Here is a 15,533-nt window from a genome sequence, read left to right as displayed (position 1 = left end):
CTGAGTGGTCGAGGCCGCCAGGCCTCGACCAATCAGAGACCGGCACAGCATCGACGTAGAAATCCCGCGTCTCTGATTGGTCGAGGCCGCCAGGCCTCGACCAATCAGCAACGGGCACAGCGACGATGATGTCATAAAGGACGTAGAAATCCCGCGTCTGATTGGTCGAGGCTGCCAGGCCTCGACCAATCAGCAACGGGCACAGCGACGATGATGTCATAAAGGACGTAGACATCCCGCGTCTCTGATTGGTCGAGGCCGCCAGGCCTCGACCAATCAGCAACGGGCAAAGCGACGATGCTGATTGGTCAAGGCCGCCAGGCCTCAACCAATCAGCAACGGGCACAGCGACGATGATGTCATAAAGGACGTAGACATCTCACGTTTCTGATTCAGCGACGGGCACAGTATCGACGTAGATGTCATAATGGTTGCCATGGCGACGATGATGTCATAAAGGTTGCGTCGACCAATCAGCGACGGGCACAGTCTGCCGCGAATTCTGGAATCATCATTGTCCATATACTACAGGGACATGCATATTCTAGAATACCCGATGCTTTAGAATCGGGCCACAATCTAGTAGTAAATATAGTATGATACAGCCCCCCATAGTTATCTAGCTCCATATTGTGCATATAGCATAAAGCAACACCCATTATCCTCCAGTTCCATATAGTACATATAGTATGTACATATAGTATAGTGCAGCCCCCTTTGTCCTCCAGTTCCATATAGTACATATAGTATGATGCAGCCTCCATAGTCCTGCAGCTCCATATAGTATAATGCGGCCCTTATCGTCCTCCAGTTCCATATAGTATAATGCAGCCCCTACAGTCCTCCAGTTCCATGTAGTATAATGCAGCCCCCATAGTTGTCAAGCTCCATATAGTACATATAATATAATGGAGCCCCCATAGTCCTCCAGTTCCATATAGTACATATAGTATAATGTAGCCTCGATAGTCCTCCAGTAATATGGCCACCACATCGTCACTGATTTAAAAAGAATGAAAACCTGTGCTCACCTCTCCCCTGTGTAACGCTCATGCCCTGACTGATGGGCGTGAGCCAAGGGAGTTTGTGGCCCCACTGTGCCACAAACTAGACTACCCTGGAAGGGGCGTGACTATGACAGCGGCCTTGGTTTTCACTGGAGCCTCTGATGGTGAGGTCAGGCTTGTGCGAAAGGCAGATGCCAGGTGCTACTCCAGGGTGGTGTCTGGCTGTGGCTGCTGATCCCACTTGGAGAACAGGAACACTAGGACAGGTGTGGGCATCAGGCAGGACTAGCAGATGAGCACGGATGAAACTCAGATGAATAGGCTGGCACGGCTGAGACACAAGGCTGGCAGAGACACAGGGCTGGCAGGAACGGCAGAGACACAGGGCTGGCAGGAACAGCAGAGACACAGGGCTGGCAGGAACGGCAGAGACACAGGGCTGGCAGGAACGGCAGAGACACAGGGCTGGCAGGAACGGCAGAGACACAGGGCTGGCAGGAACGGCAGAGACACAGGGCTGGCAGGAACGGCAGAGACACAGGGCTGGCAGGAACAGCAGAGACACAAGGCTGGCAGGAATGGCAGAGACACAGGGCTGGCAGGAACGGCAGAGACACAGGGCTGGCAGGAACGGCAGAGACACAGGGCTGGTTGGTGTGGTGCATGAAGGAAAAGGTAGGGACCTGTAAACACAGAAGGTGCAGGTACGGATATGTAGTATGAAGGAACAGGTAAGGAACTGTTCACACAGAAGATGCAGGTACGGAAACAAGCAGAAAGAAAAGGAGTGTGAAGGAACAGGTTGGGACCTGTTCACACAGGAAGAGAACCACAAGGCTGCAGGTAGGAATGGCAGAGCAGCAGGAGATGGAGCAGCAACAGAAGCTAAGCAGAGCGGAACTGCAAGGAATGCGGAGAGAAGCTGCAGCAACAGGTTTGTGCAGCAGCAAAAGCTAAGCAGAGCGGAACCGCAAGGAATGCGGAGAGGAGCTGCAGCAAGAGGTCGCTGCAGCAGAGCAGAGTAGAACGGAGCAGAACAGCAGAAGTGCGGAGCAGATGCAAAGCTGCAAGAGAGCAGAGCCCAGGCAAAGCCACAAGGGTTCAAAGGAGGCAGAGCCACAAGAGTGCGGAGCATAAGCAGACTGAGAACACAAGGAAAGACACAGCAGGGAAGGAAGTCACAGACAAGGAGACAGAGGTAGGACTAAGTTCAGACAAGGTAATGGAACAAGACAAGGTACGAGAACAAAGACACAGGGACCAGGATATACAGCCTCCTGAAGTGCAGACAAACAAGATCAAGGCAAGGCAAGGAGAAAAGCCTCTAGAGAGGGAGTAACACAGAGCAAGGCCTGGCAACTCAGTGGAAAAACACAAACTGAGTTAACACATTGCACAGACCCAGTCCACTGGGTGGAGCTGCACTAAATACTGGAGGCCTCTTGGTAATTGGTCAGGAACAGACTAGACAGGTGCACCTGATTCCTATAAGAACCAGAGAGTTCAGGCGCCGGTCCCCTATGCACACAGCCAGGAATCATTCAGAGAGCAGAGGCACAGAATATGGAGCTGGCAAGAAACAGAAACCACATCATGACCTGGAGCAGTGGATAAGATAGTGTGAGAGATGAGAGGCCATGCCGTGATGCCAGCAGAGTTGTTACACCCTGCTGCTCTGGTCTCCACAGCGTGTCTCCTCAGCAGCTCTACTGCCCAGAACAGCATGTCATGATGAAGTGGCATAATCATGCCCGCTGAGCTGAAACGTCAGACACAGACGGGGAATGATGGGAGCAGGAGGGTGTTTTTATTTTTGGTTACCGGGTGAGTAATGGGGGTGTTTGATACTAACACCAGAGCTAGAGGCCAGCTGTGATTTTTGAGACATCACAGCTGACATGAACCTCAAACCCCATTACCCTGATTGACACCGCACCAGGACAATGGGGAAGAGGAGGGCAAATCACCAGAATTGGCGCATCGAATTTGATACTCCAATTCTGGGGCAGCTGTGGCCTGGTATGCCATCAGAAAAACATACAATGACACATCGTAAAAGTCACTTGACAGATGCAGCTTATGTGCTCGCTCACATCACATTAGCGTATAACATGGCTGAGTGCTATGTGATGTTTTATTGGATAGCACTCGACCTAATGATATACTATGGGGTAGTGAAGATCTGCGAATCGGCATGAGAAAACAATCACAGCATGCTGCAAGTGGCTCCGCAAATCAGACCATATGCACCTATACAAGTCTATGGGTGAATGTAAGACATCGGGCTGGACTCAGATGTTACCCTAGCGCAACCCGATGTACGGACACAGAGAAAATGGAGAAATTAAGTTCTCCGTCTTCTGCACACCTGTGGTCTCAGTGAACTGACACTATGCTTAAACTCTGATGAGAGTTTGCGTCGAGTGTCATTAGAATAATCGTCCGGATTCTCTCGCACTAGAGAATATACACTAGTGAGAGCGTGCCCGATGACAGAACGTAATGGTCCTGTGCCTAGAGATCACAGTGACGCCATCACTCCTGGTGCCAGCGCACACCACAATGCGGCCTGTGCAGGTTCCTGATGAATTACAGCATTTATTTTTCTATATCACTTCAAGCTTATTTTTGCTTTAAAAAAAAAAAAATTACACTTATTACATTAGAGGTTTTTGCTGCTACGCAGAATGTGACTGGTGTTAAGGTGCAGTAAAAAAAAAACTCACCACCAGTGACTAGTACTGTAGTGTTGTCTGTGGGAACACTTCTCCTGGGTGGCAGCACAGCTACTATTCTGTGTCCTGACAGGCGCTGCTGTGCAAAGTCAGCGCTACACCAGTGGTCATGTGTCACTTAGCAAGGTCCTGAGGCTGTCAGGACACAGCATAGATTGTAAACCAGAACATGAGAGGATCGCAGGTCAGTATTATATGCCTGACTGCTTCTGCCTCTGGGATGGAAGCATAAATAACACCAGGCAGCTCATGGCAGGGCAAGACTCCCATTGCAGGAGAACAGAAGCAGATATCTCTACCTCTTCTCCCACTGAGGGAATCACTTCCTAGTGTTATTTGAATTGTAAGCTCCATCTCAGCAGTGGGTCCTTTCTGTGCATGGGGGCCCAGGCAGCTGCCTAGTCTGCCTGGCAATAAGAGAAGAGAAGAGATTATGACTAATTAAAGATCTGCAATATATGGGGGTCATTTTGGTGATTTTGCATTAGGGCCCACGAACTTCAAGTTACACCACTGCTTAAAGAGCAGTATGATTGGTGCTTACAATCATTCTCACAAGAGACATCAACATGTACAGAGGTTGCTGATTGACATAAACATCAGCAGTGTGTGTGCACTGGTCGCAATCTAGGCAGCCGGCTGACACTTTCCTTAACAGCTTCACAATTACTCCAGTAGACTCTGTGTCATTGGAAGGTGGTGCGGGACGGTAGCCTTGGAAGACGAACTTGTCTCCACCTAACTGACTCTGCCTTACTTCATGGCAGATTCCAGGTCAGGTTAGCACTAAAAACATTCATAAAAGTCTTTTGCAGTAAGCACCCCGACTTGCCTGGTTAAGGAAGAACACCGCCACCACCGTACATCTCTTGCGGAAACTTGCTCCCTTTTACTCAGGTTTCTTCACACACACCCAATAATGATAACCTTCCTCTGAGGCTGTCCTTGTCTCTAGTTTATTAACAATTAACTACCAAAACAGGAACTGACACACAGGTCCCAAATACTCCTTGCCAACCATGTACCAGCCCTACAGTTAACCTTCTCACCGCTGACTAACAGGAACTACAGCCTCCCAGAGGATAAACCATACAATACAGTAGATTTTCATACATTTAAAACAACAGAGGTTTCCAGAGTGGTGCCACATCATTCTCTCCACTCCTACATTACTACTTTTACAGCACTCCAATAAATGTAGTATATTGCCCAGCTACGTAGTATATTGCCCAGCTACGTAGTATATTGCCCAGCTACGTAGTATATTGCCCAGTTACGTAGTAAATTGCCCAGCCACGTAGTATATTGCCCAGCCACGTAGTATATTGCACAGCCACGTAGTATATTGCCCAGCCACGTAGTATATAGCCCAGCCACGTAGTATATTGCCCAGCCACGTAGTATATTGCCCAGCCACGTAGTATATTGCCCAGCCACGTAGTATATTGCCCAGTCACGTAGTATATTGCCCAGCCACGTATTATATTGCCCAGCTACGTAGTATATTGCCCAGCTACGTAGTATATTGCCCAGCTACGTAGTATATTGCCCAGCCACGTAGTATATTGCCCAGTGACGTACTATATTGCCCAGTGATGTAGTATATTGCCCAGCCACATAGTATATTGCCCAGCCACATAGTATATTGCCCAGCCACGTAGTATATTGCCCAGTCACATAGTATATTGCCCAGTAACGTAGTATATTGCCCAGTCATGTAGTATATTGCCCAGCCACATAGTATATTGCCCAGTCACGTAGTATATTGCTCAGCCACATAGTGTATTGCCCAGTCACGTGGTATATTGCTTACCACATAGTATATTGCCCAGCTCCATAGTATATTGCCCAGCGATGTAGTATACAGCACAGAGCCACGTAGTATACAGCACAGAGCCACGTAGTATATTGCCCAGTCACTTAGTATATTGTCCAGTCACTTAGTATATAACACTGCCCACACAGTATATAACAGTGGCCACGTAATATCTAGCACAGCCCACGGAGTATATCACACAGCCCACATAGTATATAACACTGCCTATATAATATACAGCACAGAGCCACGCGGTATCTAACACAGCCCACGTAGTATACAGCAGTCTGGGCACCACATCCCTGTTAAAAAAAATAATTAAACTAAAAAATAGTTATATACTCACCCGCCGGGATCGAATCCAGTGAGGCTCTGGCGCAGGCGATGAGCGCGCGGCTGCCACCATCTTCCGTTCCCAGGAGACCGCTAAGTCTTCTGGGTAATTTCGCAATGCATCGCTGGGAACGGAAGATGGCGGCAGGCGCGAGCCGCTCGGCGGACTACGGAGGGTGAGTATAGCTGCTTCATCTAGGGCATTCTTCCGTGTATTATTGAAGTGTGACAACAATGCTAAGTCTGGACAGGAGGGGGAGGAGATGGGGCTAAAGATGTGTAGAGATTGTCCATAAGCTGCTGGGTATTAATGGTACGTGTATTCCAATAAGTGTGGTAAGGGGGGTGTCCCAGGTGAGGAGACAATTCTTGACAGAGAAGGAAAGAAGGTTGTGGTCCAAGAGCAGAACAGGGGAGTTAGTAAAGTCGTGCAGCAAGCCAGGACGGGAGAAAACCAGGTCCAGAGAATTCCCGTCCTCATGCGTAGGAGAATTAGTAAACTGTGAGAGTCCGAATGAAGAAGTTAGAGAAAGATGAGAGGCAGACTGGGAGAGGGGATCATTGATGGGGATGTTAAAGTCTCCTATGATGAGGGCAGGGATGTCACAGGATAGAAAGTGAGTAAGCCAGGTGGCAAAGTGGTCTAGAAACAGGTGGGAGGAGCCTGGAGGGCGATAAACCACTGCCACTCGCAAGGAGAAGGGCTTAATGAGTCTGATGGCGTGGCCTTCAAAGGAAAGAAATGTAAGTGAGGGAACCGGGGGGATAACCTGGAAAGCACATTGTGATGAAAGGAGCAAACCAACACCTCCACCCTGTCTGTTCTCAGGTCTGGCGGTATGTGAAAATTTCAGCCCACCAAATGAGAGAGCGGTGGTGTCTGAGTGCTGGATCCAGGTTTCTGTAAGGCTGGGTTCACATTGCGTCAATGGTGTCCGTTAGACGGACTATGTTACACCGCAGCATAGATGCGGTGTAATGTAGTCCGTTACGGCCGCCATTGACTGCAAATGGGCGTGCGCTAGGGATGTGCCGTCATTGAGTGACGGACCCGGAGACGCGGGCTGCAGCGTTTCCGGGTCCGTCACTGCTAGCGCAGATAGAGCTAGCAGATGCTCTATCTGCGCTAGCGCGATGCAAACGCCGGCACTTGCATTAACAGCAGCCCGTTAGCGTATGTGCTGAGCGGGCTGCTGCTAACGCAGTGTGAACCTAGCCTAATAGCCAGAAGGTTAAGGGAGTTAAAGAGTGTTAGCTAGTGTTGGACAGGAGCATCAATAGCACTGAACCTTTTTAAGGCTCTGATAAACAACGGTACTTATATGTATTGATACACAGAACCCTACTGTTATTTCTATCCCACAATTTGCACTCAGCACTTTTTAAACCTTGAAAATCATTTACCATACCAATTCCTTCCCAGACAGTATTTCTAGCACCTTATTATAATTTTCATTGCTATTTCATAAAACAGGGCATTTACCACAGTGTAAAATTTATCTTTTCAGCACTTTTTGCACTTTGCTAAAGGATTAAATAATAGAATTGTCAAAATTATGAATTGTTGTTCTACCCCATTTTTGAAACTACCGATGTGATATGTACCAAATTCTGGTTTTCTCTGCGCTGCTTATGGTGATTTTTAAATTTCCTCGTTTTAAATGTATTGAAATGATAAACTTTGGAGTATTTTTTAAATTTAGACTATCGTACTTTCTCGTACAGAGATGCAATATCTCTGGAAGTGTTTTCGTATGTAGTGTTTTGGATGTGTCTCTTATCGCTATATGACAAAGTGCATTAATCTGTGTAACCATTTGCAGAATTTTCCATAGTACGGTAATTGATTAATGACAGCAATACAAGTCTAAAAAAGATTAAAGTGCAAAGAACTGCAACAGTGTGACAAGTCATTCAGTGCATATAACACATGTTGCAACAGTAACTGGATATTTCTGCTTTAATGAATGAGTCTATGCTCCCTCCTCCTGGTGGAGTCAGAGTGGGGGCTTATGGCCTCGTGGGCTGGATATCCTCACTGTGAAGAAGCAAGTAAACATGGCTGTTCCCAGCAGCGCCGTATTTGACTGCATTGTATTAGGAGCTGGAATCCAGGGTTCATTCACTGCTTATCACTTAGCTAAAAACCAGAAGAAGACCCTACTGCTGGAGCAGGTACAAGGGGGGAGACTGTACACCGAGCCGTCATTTAGTCATGTTCCTTGTGTGGATAAGTAGGAAGGTGCACAACACAAGGAGATACATTAGATTAATTCTGACGCTTTAACACATTTGACATCTGTGAAATAACTTATTAGAGAATAACACGAAGAATTGTGACCCTTTTCTCACTTCGTTTTGTGTTTACTTAGAACGTTGAACTTTGGAAGATTGGCGCAATTCATCAAACAGTCCTGACCTGCCCTGATTTACAGGCTGAGTCCTTATGTTATAAATAAGGCTATATCAATATTACTATATATTAGTATCGGAGATTTCTTATTATTTATAGTTATATTTACTGTACTAGCTATTCAAGGCGCTTGCATATTACATCATGCGTCTAACTAATTGCAACTTAAATCACTGGATCTTTAGGAAATTAATTGTCGGCCTTTATTAAACTGTATATCACATGTGTATTAAATTAATGTAGCATTGATGTATGTGACAATGCTATTATGGTTACAGTAGATATTCCTATTAAATCAGAGTTCAATATATTTCTCATTAAGTCTGACTTATTACATTTTGCTCATTACAGCCAGCACTCACCAAGCGGAATTAAAAATATGGATTTTAATAATCTACTAAATGTAAATGATGGAAAAAAGCTGATGCATGTTCGTATATTTTTGGTTTCATTTATATCAAACTATATCAAAACCTCAAACAAAACAAAAATGATTGCAGGTTGGTGGGCAGCCTGCAGAGGAATTGTCTGCCTAGCACTTGCCCTGCAAATATTGCCTTAAGCCCACTTCACATGTACGTTTCTCTGGTACGTGTAGCATCTGTTTTTACATATACGGAAGGCACGAATCCACATATACCCATTATAACCTATGGGGCTGCGCCCTTGTCCGTGTCTTCATGTGGACCATGTTTCCGTGTGACCCACACGTAGATATATCTGTTTTTCTCCGGTAGCATGGATGACAAGGGCCAATACAAGTCAACGGGTCCGTGTAGATACATACGGCACACTGATGACATCTGTGTGACATCCATGTGCCGTCCGTGGGACATGTACCAGAATAGAAAGCATAATAAAAATTACAGATTTTTATGTGTTAAAGATGTGCAGAATTGGATAGATAATAGATATCCGTGAGATATATAATTTGTGCCTTGCGTTTGTAGCTTTCTGTACTTGTGTTATTAACCTAATAAATAAATAATTTAAAATAAATGACGTGGTATATCTCCCATTTTTGGTAACCAGCAAAGGTAAAGCAGACAGCTGTGAGCTGATATTATGAAGCTGGTATGGTTTATGATTATTGGACCCTTCTTAGCTTAAAAATACCAGCCGGCAGTTGACCCAGAAGTGTCGCATCACATGAGATGCTCCATTTCTGGCACTTCGCTTTGACGCTTCCCAATGCCATGGTGTGGTGCCAATCGATATATTGGAGCTTGGGGTTGATGTCAGCTGTGAACTGACCAAAGACACAGTAATGGAGAGGTATCTATCAGGCACCTCATTACTAACCCGGTAATAAAAAGATAACAGACACAAAAAAATCTTTATTGAAATAAACACTCCCCGACACATTCCATGGTTCATCACTTTATTAAGCCAAATAAATGCCACGCAAGTAAGAAGTAGTCCAGCGAATGGAAACCTGAAAATAACATACATATCAAGCAAAGATAAATAAAACAAAAACACTTTGCCTGGTTTACTACTTTATAAAAAAAAAAGTTCTCACGCAGGTCCAACATAGCCAAAGCCATAGACCAAGCGAATCCCACGAAGTCCAGCAAATCCAACATACAAAGCCTATGGAGCTTCGTTCTGACATTCCATGGTCTTTTCCAACAGCCACTTTCATGTCACGCAGCGCTGCATGAGACTTGGCGATTCTGAAGAGCAGTGACATCAGTAACGTTACTGCTCATCAGAGTCACAGGATCATTCTGTGCTCTGTGTGACCCAGCGACTGTGAAGAGCAGTAATGTTACTGATGTCACTGCTTTTCAGAGTCTCGTGGAAGTGTTTGTTAGGAAAGCTTATGGAACGTCAGAACGAGGCTCCATAGGCTTTGTACGGTGGATTCGATAGGCTATGTCTGATTTGTTGGACTACGTTGGACCTGCGTGGGATTTTTTTAATTTTTAATAAAGTGGGGAACCAGGAAAAGTGTGGGGGAGTATTTATTTCAATAAATTGTTTGTGTGTTTGTCTTTTTATTACTGGGTTAATAATGGGGGTCTCTGATAGAGGCCACTACTAGCACCAGGACTTGATGCCAGCTTTGTTTTTGGACAATTCACAGCTGACAGCAACCCCAAGCACATTACCCTGATTGCCACCGCACCAGGGCATTGGGAAGAACCCGACAAATCGCCAGAATTGGAGCATCTCATGTGATGCTTCACTTCTGGGGTGGCTGCGGGCTTCTGATTTTAGGCTGGGTAGGGCCCAATAGCTAGGGGCCTTGCTAGCCTGATAATATCAGCCCACAGCTGTGTGTTTTTCTTTTGATGCTTATCAAAATGGAGGGGACACCAGGTAATTTTTTTTTTCATTTATCTATTAGGTTAAAAGTGTACAGTATGCTTCACACACAGGGTACTAATTATGTATCCCATGAATATCTATTTAGCTAGCTATATCTTTACATATCTTTAGCACATAAAAATCTGCATTCTATTCTGGCATGGTACACAAGGATGGCATATGGATGGTACACACGTACACATGGATGGTACACACGTATGGCACACGGATGGTACACATGTACACATGGATGGCCAACAGAAAACCAAACAGATAGTAAAAAAGGAACTTCTCACGCTTACTTTTTTAAGCGTACTTGTGAAGGGGGCCTCAAGCGGCTTGCTAATCGGACATATCTGATAGTCCATATGATTGTGAAATGTTGCAGACTTGTCGTGTTTTTATGCTTTTTAATACCACGTTCATAAGTTCAGTACTTTACCTCAGTATTTGTAAGCCAAAATCAGGAGAGGAACAATCAGTGGAAAAGAAACCCGTCACCACTTCTGTATTTATCACCCACTCCTGGTTTTGGCTTACAAATACGGAGGTAAAATACTGACCAAATATTGAATGTGTCAACGTGGTGTTGGCATTTTTGTTGCAGATTTCCCCAATACTAATGAGTGGGGAAAAATCTGCACCAAAAACGCATGTAAAAACCACAATAAAAATGGGGAAAAGGCATGTAAAAAACAAGGCAAAAACGTGTCTATTTTACGCAGTGTTTTTTCCTGCCAAGAGATGCAGAAATGGTGCAGAAATTTCTACACCAAATGCTTAACATATGTACTTACCCTTAGGTTGTCTGCAGACAAATATATGAAAAATCGTCCCAGTTTCATCCAAAAAACTCTGCTGATTTTTTCTAATTGAATTTATCTATGAGCCATTGCAGGTCCGTTTTTTACATCTGTGTGAGATCCATTTTCATAAAACTACATTAAAAAAGTACATGATCACATAGTTTCCTAGGTTTATACCACTTTCCTAGGTTAATAGAAAACTTTCTGTAAAAATCGGATGTCACTCGGATGAGCCTTGTGGGATTTCTTGTACCCATAGACTTGAATGTGTGAGTCTCATCTGAGACTTGTATGAAAGTAGTGCGTGCTGAGATTTTTTTCTCAGAAACACTCGGACAGAGAAAAAAATCATTCATCTCAGCGACTGAGTATGCTGTCCACTAGAGTTGAGCGACCTTGACCTTTTTAGAGTCGAGCCGGGTTTTGCGAAACCCGACTATGTCCAAAGTCGGGTCGAGTGAAATCGGCCGATTATGACGTAAAGTCGGGATCGACCGAAACACGAAACCCAATGCAAGTCAATGGGGCAGCATAGTCGGCAGTGAGTGGGGGCCAGGAAAACACCTAGAGTGGCCATTTTAATGTCAAAACCATCCATTCTTCTTAATGAAGCTTGTCAAGCGTAATTTACCTTATAATAATTGGAAGGCATTTGAAATTGGGGGTCATTTGGCTAAAGTTGTGGGGGGTAGGGCTGGTTCAAGTAATTAGTGGGCCCAGGAAATCTGGACCACGTCACGGCAGTGGAGCAGGGAGAGGTAAGTATTTCAACTTTGCAAGTGCTGTGAACCTGAGCAAGCAGGGGGGGCCCACTCGTTGGCATTGGCACTGGCACAGGGCCCCTCAAAGTACAGCGGTGTGTTTGCACGGCGGGGGCGCCTCCCACCGGCAGCAACACTTTTGCGTACTATGAGAGGCCCTGTGCCAGTGACGTCGCCAACTAGTATTCCTCCCCCCACCTGATGAAGGAACCTGCACTTTCATCTGCACCTTCCTCTTTGTCCCCGTGTAAGGTGGTATGGTATGCGGGAAGAGCAACCTGACTTTCAGCAGGGTCACAATGTTGTTGTGTAGCGTGCACGGGGAATGTTGCGTTATGGGTCAATGTACCAGCAGACTCATCTATCACTGGCTGGGCAATGGGCACGATGAAGTGGAAACACAGATATAGGCCCAAAGAAGAAAGTGGGCTAAATGCAGTTCAAAATTGGTAACACAGGAATAACCAGGGGGCATTGCAGTGGAGGACAACTGGAATGAGAGGCTGACACAGAGAGTAGGGCCAAATCAGTAAGTAGTCGAAATGCAGTTCAAAATTGGCAACCGTAGTAAACAGGCGGCACAGCTTTGTTCAGTGGAGGAGAACAGCAAGGAGTGGCAGACACCGATAGTAGGCCCCAAACCAACTAGTACGCCAAATGCAGTTGTTCCATTTAACCACAATTTAATGAGAGCCTGAAGATAGAAGCTCAGGAAAGGCAACCTGGGGAACACCTTGGAGTGTAACACACCATCTCTCTCCACCCCATACCCATTTTGTATGGCCTAATGCAGTGTACTTTTCTACAACTACTAAACGAGAGTCGGAAGACCGAAGCAATGGCAAGGAAACCTGGGGAACACCTTAGAGTGTAACACACCCTCTCTCTACACCCCATACCCAATTTGAAGGCCTAATGCAGTGTAGTTTCCAAGAACTACTAAACGAGAGCCGGAAGATCGAAGCTCAGGAAAGGCAACCTGGGGAACACCTTGGAGTGTAACACACCCTCTCGCTACACCCCATACCCAATTTGAAGGCCTAATGCAGCGTAGTTTCCAACAACTACTAAACGAGAGCCGGAAGATCGAAGCTCAGGAAAGGCAACCTGGGGAACACCTTGGAGTGGAACACACCATCTCTCTACACCCCATACCCAATTTGAAGGCCTAATGCAGAGTAGTTTCCAAGAACTACTAAACGAGAGCCGGAAGATCGAAGCTCAGGAAAGGCAACCTGGGGAACACCTTGGAGTGTAACACAACGTCTCTCTACACGACGGAAGGGCTGATTCTTAGGAAGGAAGGCTGTTGGAAATAAGCATTGCGCGTCCGAGGGTGATTATATTCTTATTAGGTATATACTCACCCTCGGACGCGCCCTGCTTCTTTATTTGGAATGAATGTTTATTTGCAATGTGGTGTTGACTTTCTCTATTATTTTGGTAATTAATGATTTTATTATTTTCATTATTTTGCATCTTCTCGGCAATAATATAAAGAAGACGCGACAGGACAACACTCGGTGGATGCCATATGTGTGTTTTCAATTTAAAAAAACTTTCAGTTAACTACTTGCAGGAGAAAGTAATTGTAGCTGGTGGCCATTTTTAGTACTGTACCAGATTAGAGTTGTGTGTTTGTTTTTAATGTTAAAATGTCTGCATTTGATATCTCACCAGTATTTTCTTTTTTATAAGCAAAATACTTATTTTTATATTTTCTGATGTTGGTTCCAGGGGTACACGGCCAGCAGTGCCCTGGTCAGTGTAGTAGTAGTTGAAAGAATGGACCGCAGACAGGCATCGAAGGCCTAAAATAATAACACATGGCTGTAGGCAATTTTAAATTGGTTCCAGGGGTACACGGACAGCAGTGGTGTGGTCAGTGGAGGCCTAGTGGAAGGAGTGACCGCAGACAGGCATCGAAGGCCTAAAATAATAACACATGGCTGTAGGCAATTTTAAATTGGTTCCAGGGGTACACGGACAGCAGTGGTGTGGTCAGTGGAGGCCTAGTGGAAGGAGTGACCGCAGACAGGCATCGAAGGCCTAAAATAATAACACATGGCTGTAGGCAATTTTAAATTGGTTCCAGGGGTACACGGGCAGCAGTGACCTGGTCAGTGTAGTAGTAGTTGAAAGAATGGACCGCAGACAGGCATCGAAGGCCTAAAATAAAAAAATTGGGCTGGCTGTAGGCAATTTTAAATTGGTTCCAGGGGTACACGGGCAGCAGTGACCTGGTCAGTGTAGTAGTAGTTGAAAGAATGGACCGCAGACAGGCATCGAAGGCCTAAAATAAAAAAATTGGGCTGGCTGTAGGCAATTTTAAATTGGTTCCAGGGGTACACGGGCAGCAGTGGTGTGGTCAGTGGAGGCCTAGTGGAAGGAGTGACCGCAGACAGGCATCGAAGGCCTAACATAACAAACTTGGGCTGGCTGTAGGCACTTTTAAATTGGTTCCAGGGGTACACGGGCAGCAGTGGTCTGGTCAGTGGAAGTCTAGTGGAAGGAGTGACCGCAGACAGGCATCGAAGGCCTAAAATAATAACACATGGCTGTAGGCAATTTTAAATTGGTTCCAGGGGTACACGGACAGCAGTGGTGTGGTCAGTGGAGGCCTAGTGGAAGGAGTGACCGCAGACAGGCATCGAAGGCCTAAAATAATAACACATGGCTGTAGGCAATTTTAAATTGGTTCCAGGGGTACACGGGCAGCAGTGACCTGGTCAGTGTAGTAGTAGTTGAAAGAATGGACCGCAGACAGGCATCGAAGGCCTAAAATAAAAAAATTGGGCTGGCTGTAGGCAATTTTAAATTGGTTCCAGGGGTACACGGGCAGCAGTGGTGTGGTCAGTGGAGGCCTAGTGGAAGGAGTGACCGCAGACAGGCATCGAAGGCCTAAAATAATAACACATGGCTGTAGGCAATTTTAAATTGGTTCCAGGGGTACACGGGCAGCAGTGACCTGGTCAGTGTAGTAGTAGTTGAAAGAATGGACCGCAGACAGGCATCGAAGGCCTAAAATAAAAAAATTGGGCTGGCTGTAGGCAATTTTAAATTGGTTCCAGGGGTACACGGGCAGCAGTGACCTGGTCAGTGTAGTAGTAGTTGAAAGAATGGACCGCAGACAGGCATCGAAGGCCTAACATAACAAACTTGGGCTGGCTGTAGGCACTTTTAAATTGGTTCCAGGGGTACACGGGCAGCAGTGGTCTGGTCAGTGGAAGTCTAGTGGAAGGAGTGACCGCAGACAGGCATCGAAGGCCTAAAATAATAACACATGGCTGTAGGCAATTTTAAATTGGTTCCAGGGGTACACGGACAGCAGTGGTGTGGTCAGTGGAGG

General features: G+C 45.9%; 1 protein-coding gene across 1 annotated transcript in view; it reads left to right on the top strand.

The window, feature by feature from the left end:
- The first annotated feature begins 7,800 nt into the window (after positions 1–7,800).
- The window catches only part of PIPOX (pipecolic acid and sarcosine oxidase), a 110,226-nt gene continuing 102,493 nt past the window's right edge, over positions 7,801–15,533 (top strand). The window contains exon 1 of the mRNA XM_069761203.1: positions 7,801–8,066. Coding sequence (XP_069617304.1) covers positions 7,950–8,066 — 117 coding nt within the window. The 5' untranslated portion in view covers positions 7,801–7,949. The remainder of the gene's footprint in view (positions 8,067–15,533) is intronic.

This window comes from Ranitomeya imitator, chromosome 3 (assembly GCF_032444005.1).
Source record: "Ranitomeya imitator isolate aRanImi1 chromosome 3, aRanImi1.pri, whole genome shotgun sequence".
Taxonomy (NCBI): Eukaryota; Metazoa; Chordata; class Amphibia; order Anura; family Dendrobatidae; genus Ranitomeya; species Ranitomeya imitator.
Note: the sequence above shows the minus strand (reverse complement) of the source record. Positions and strands in the feature narration are given on the sequence as shown.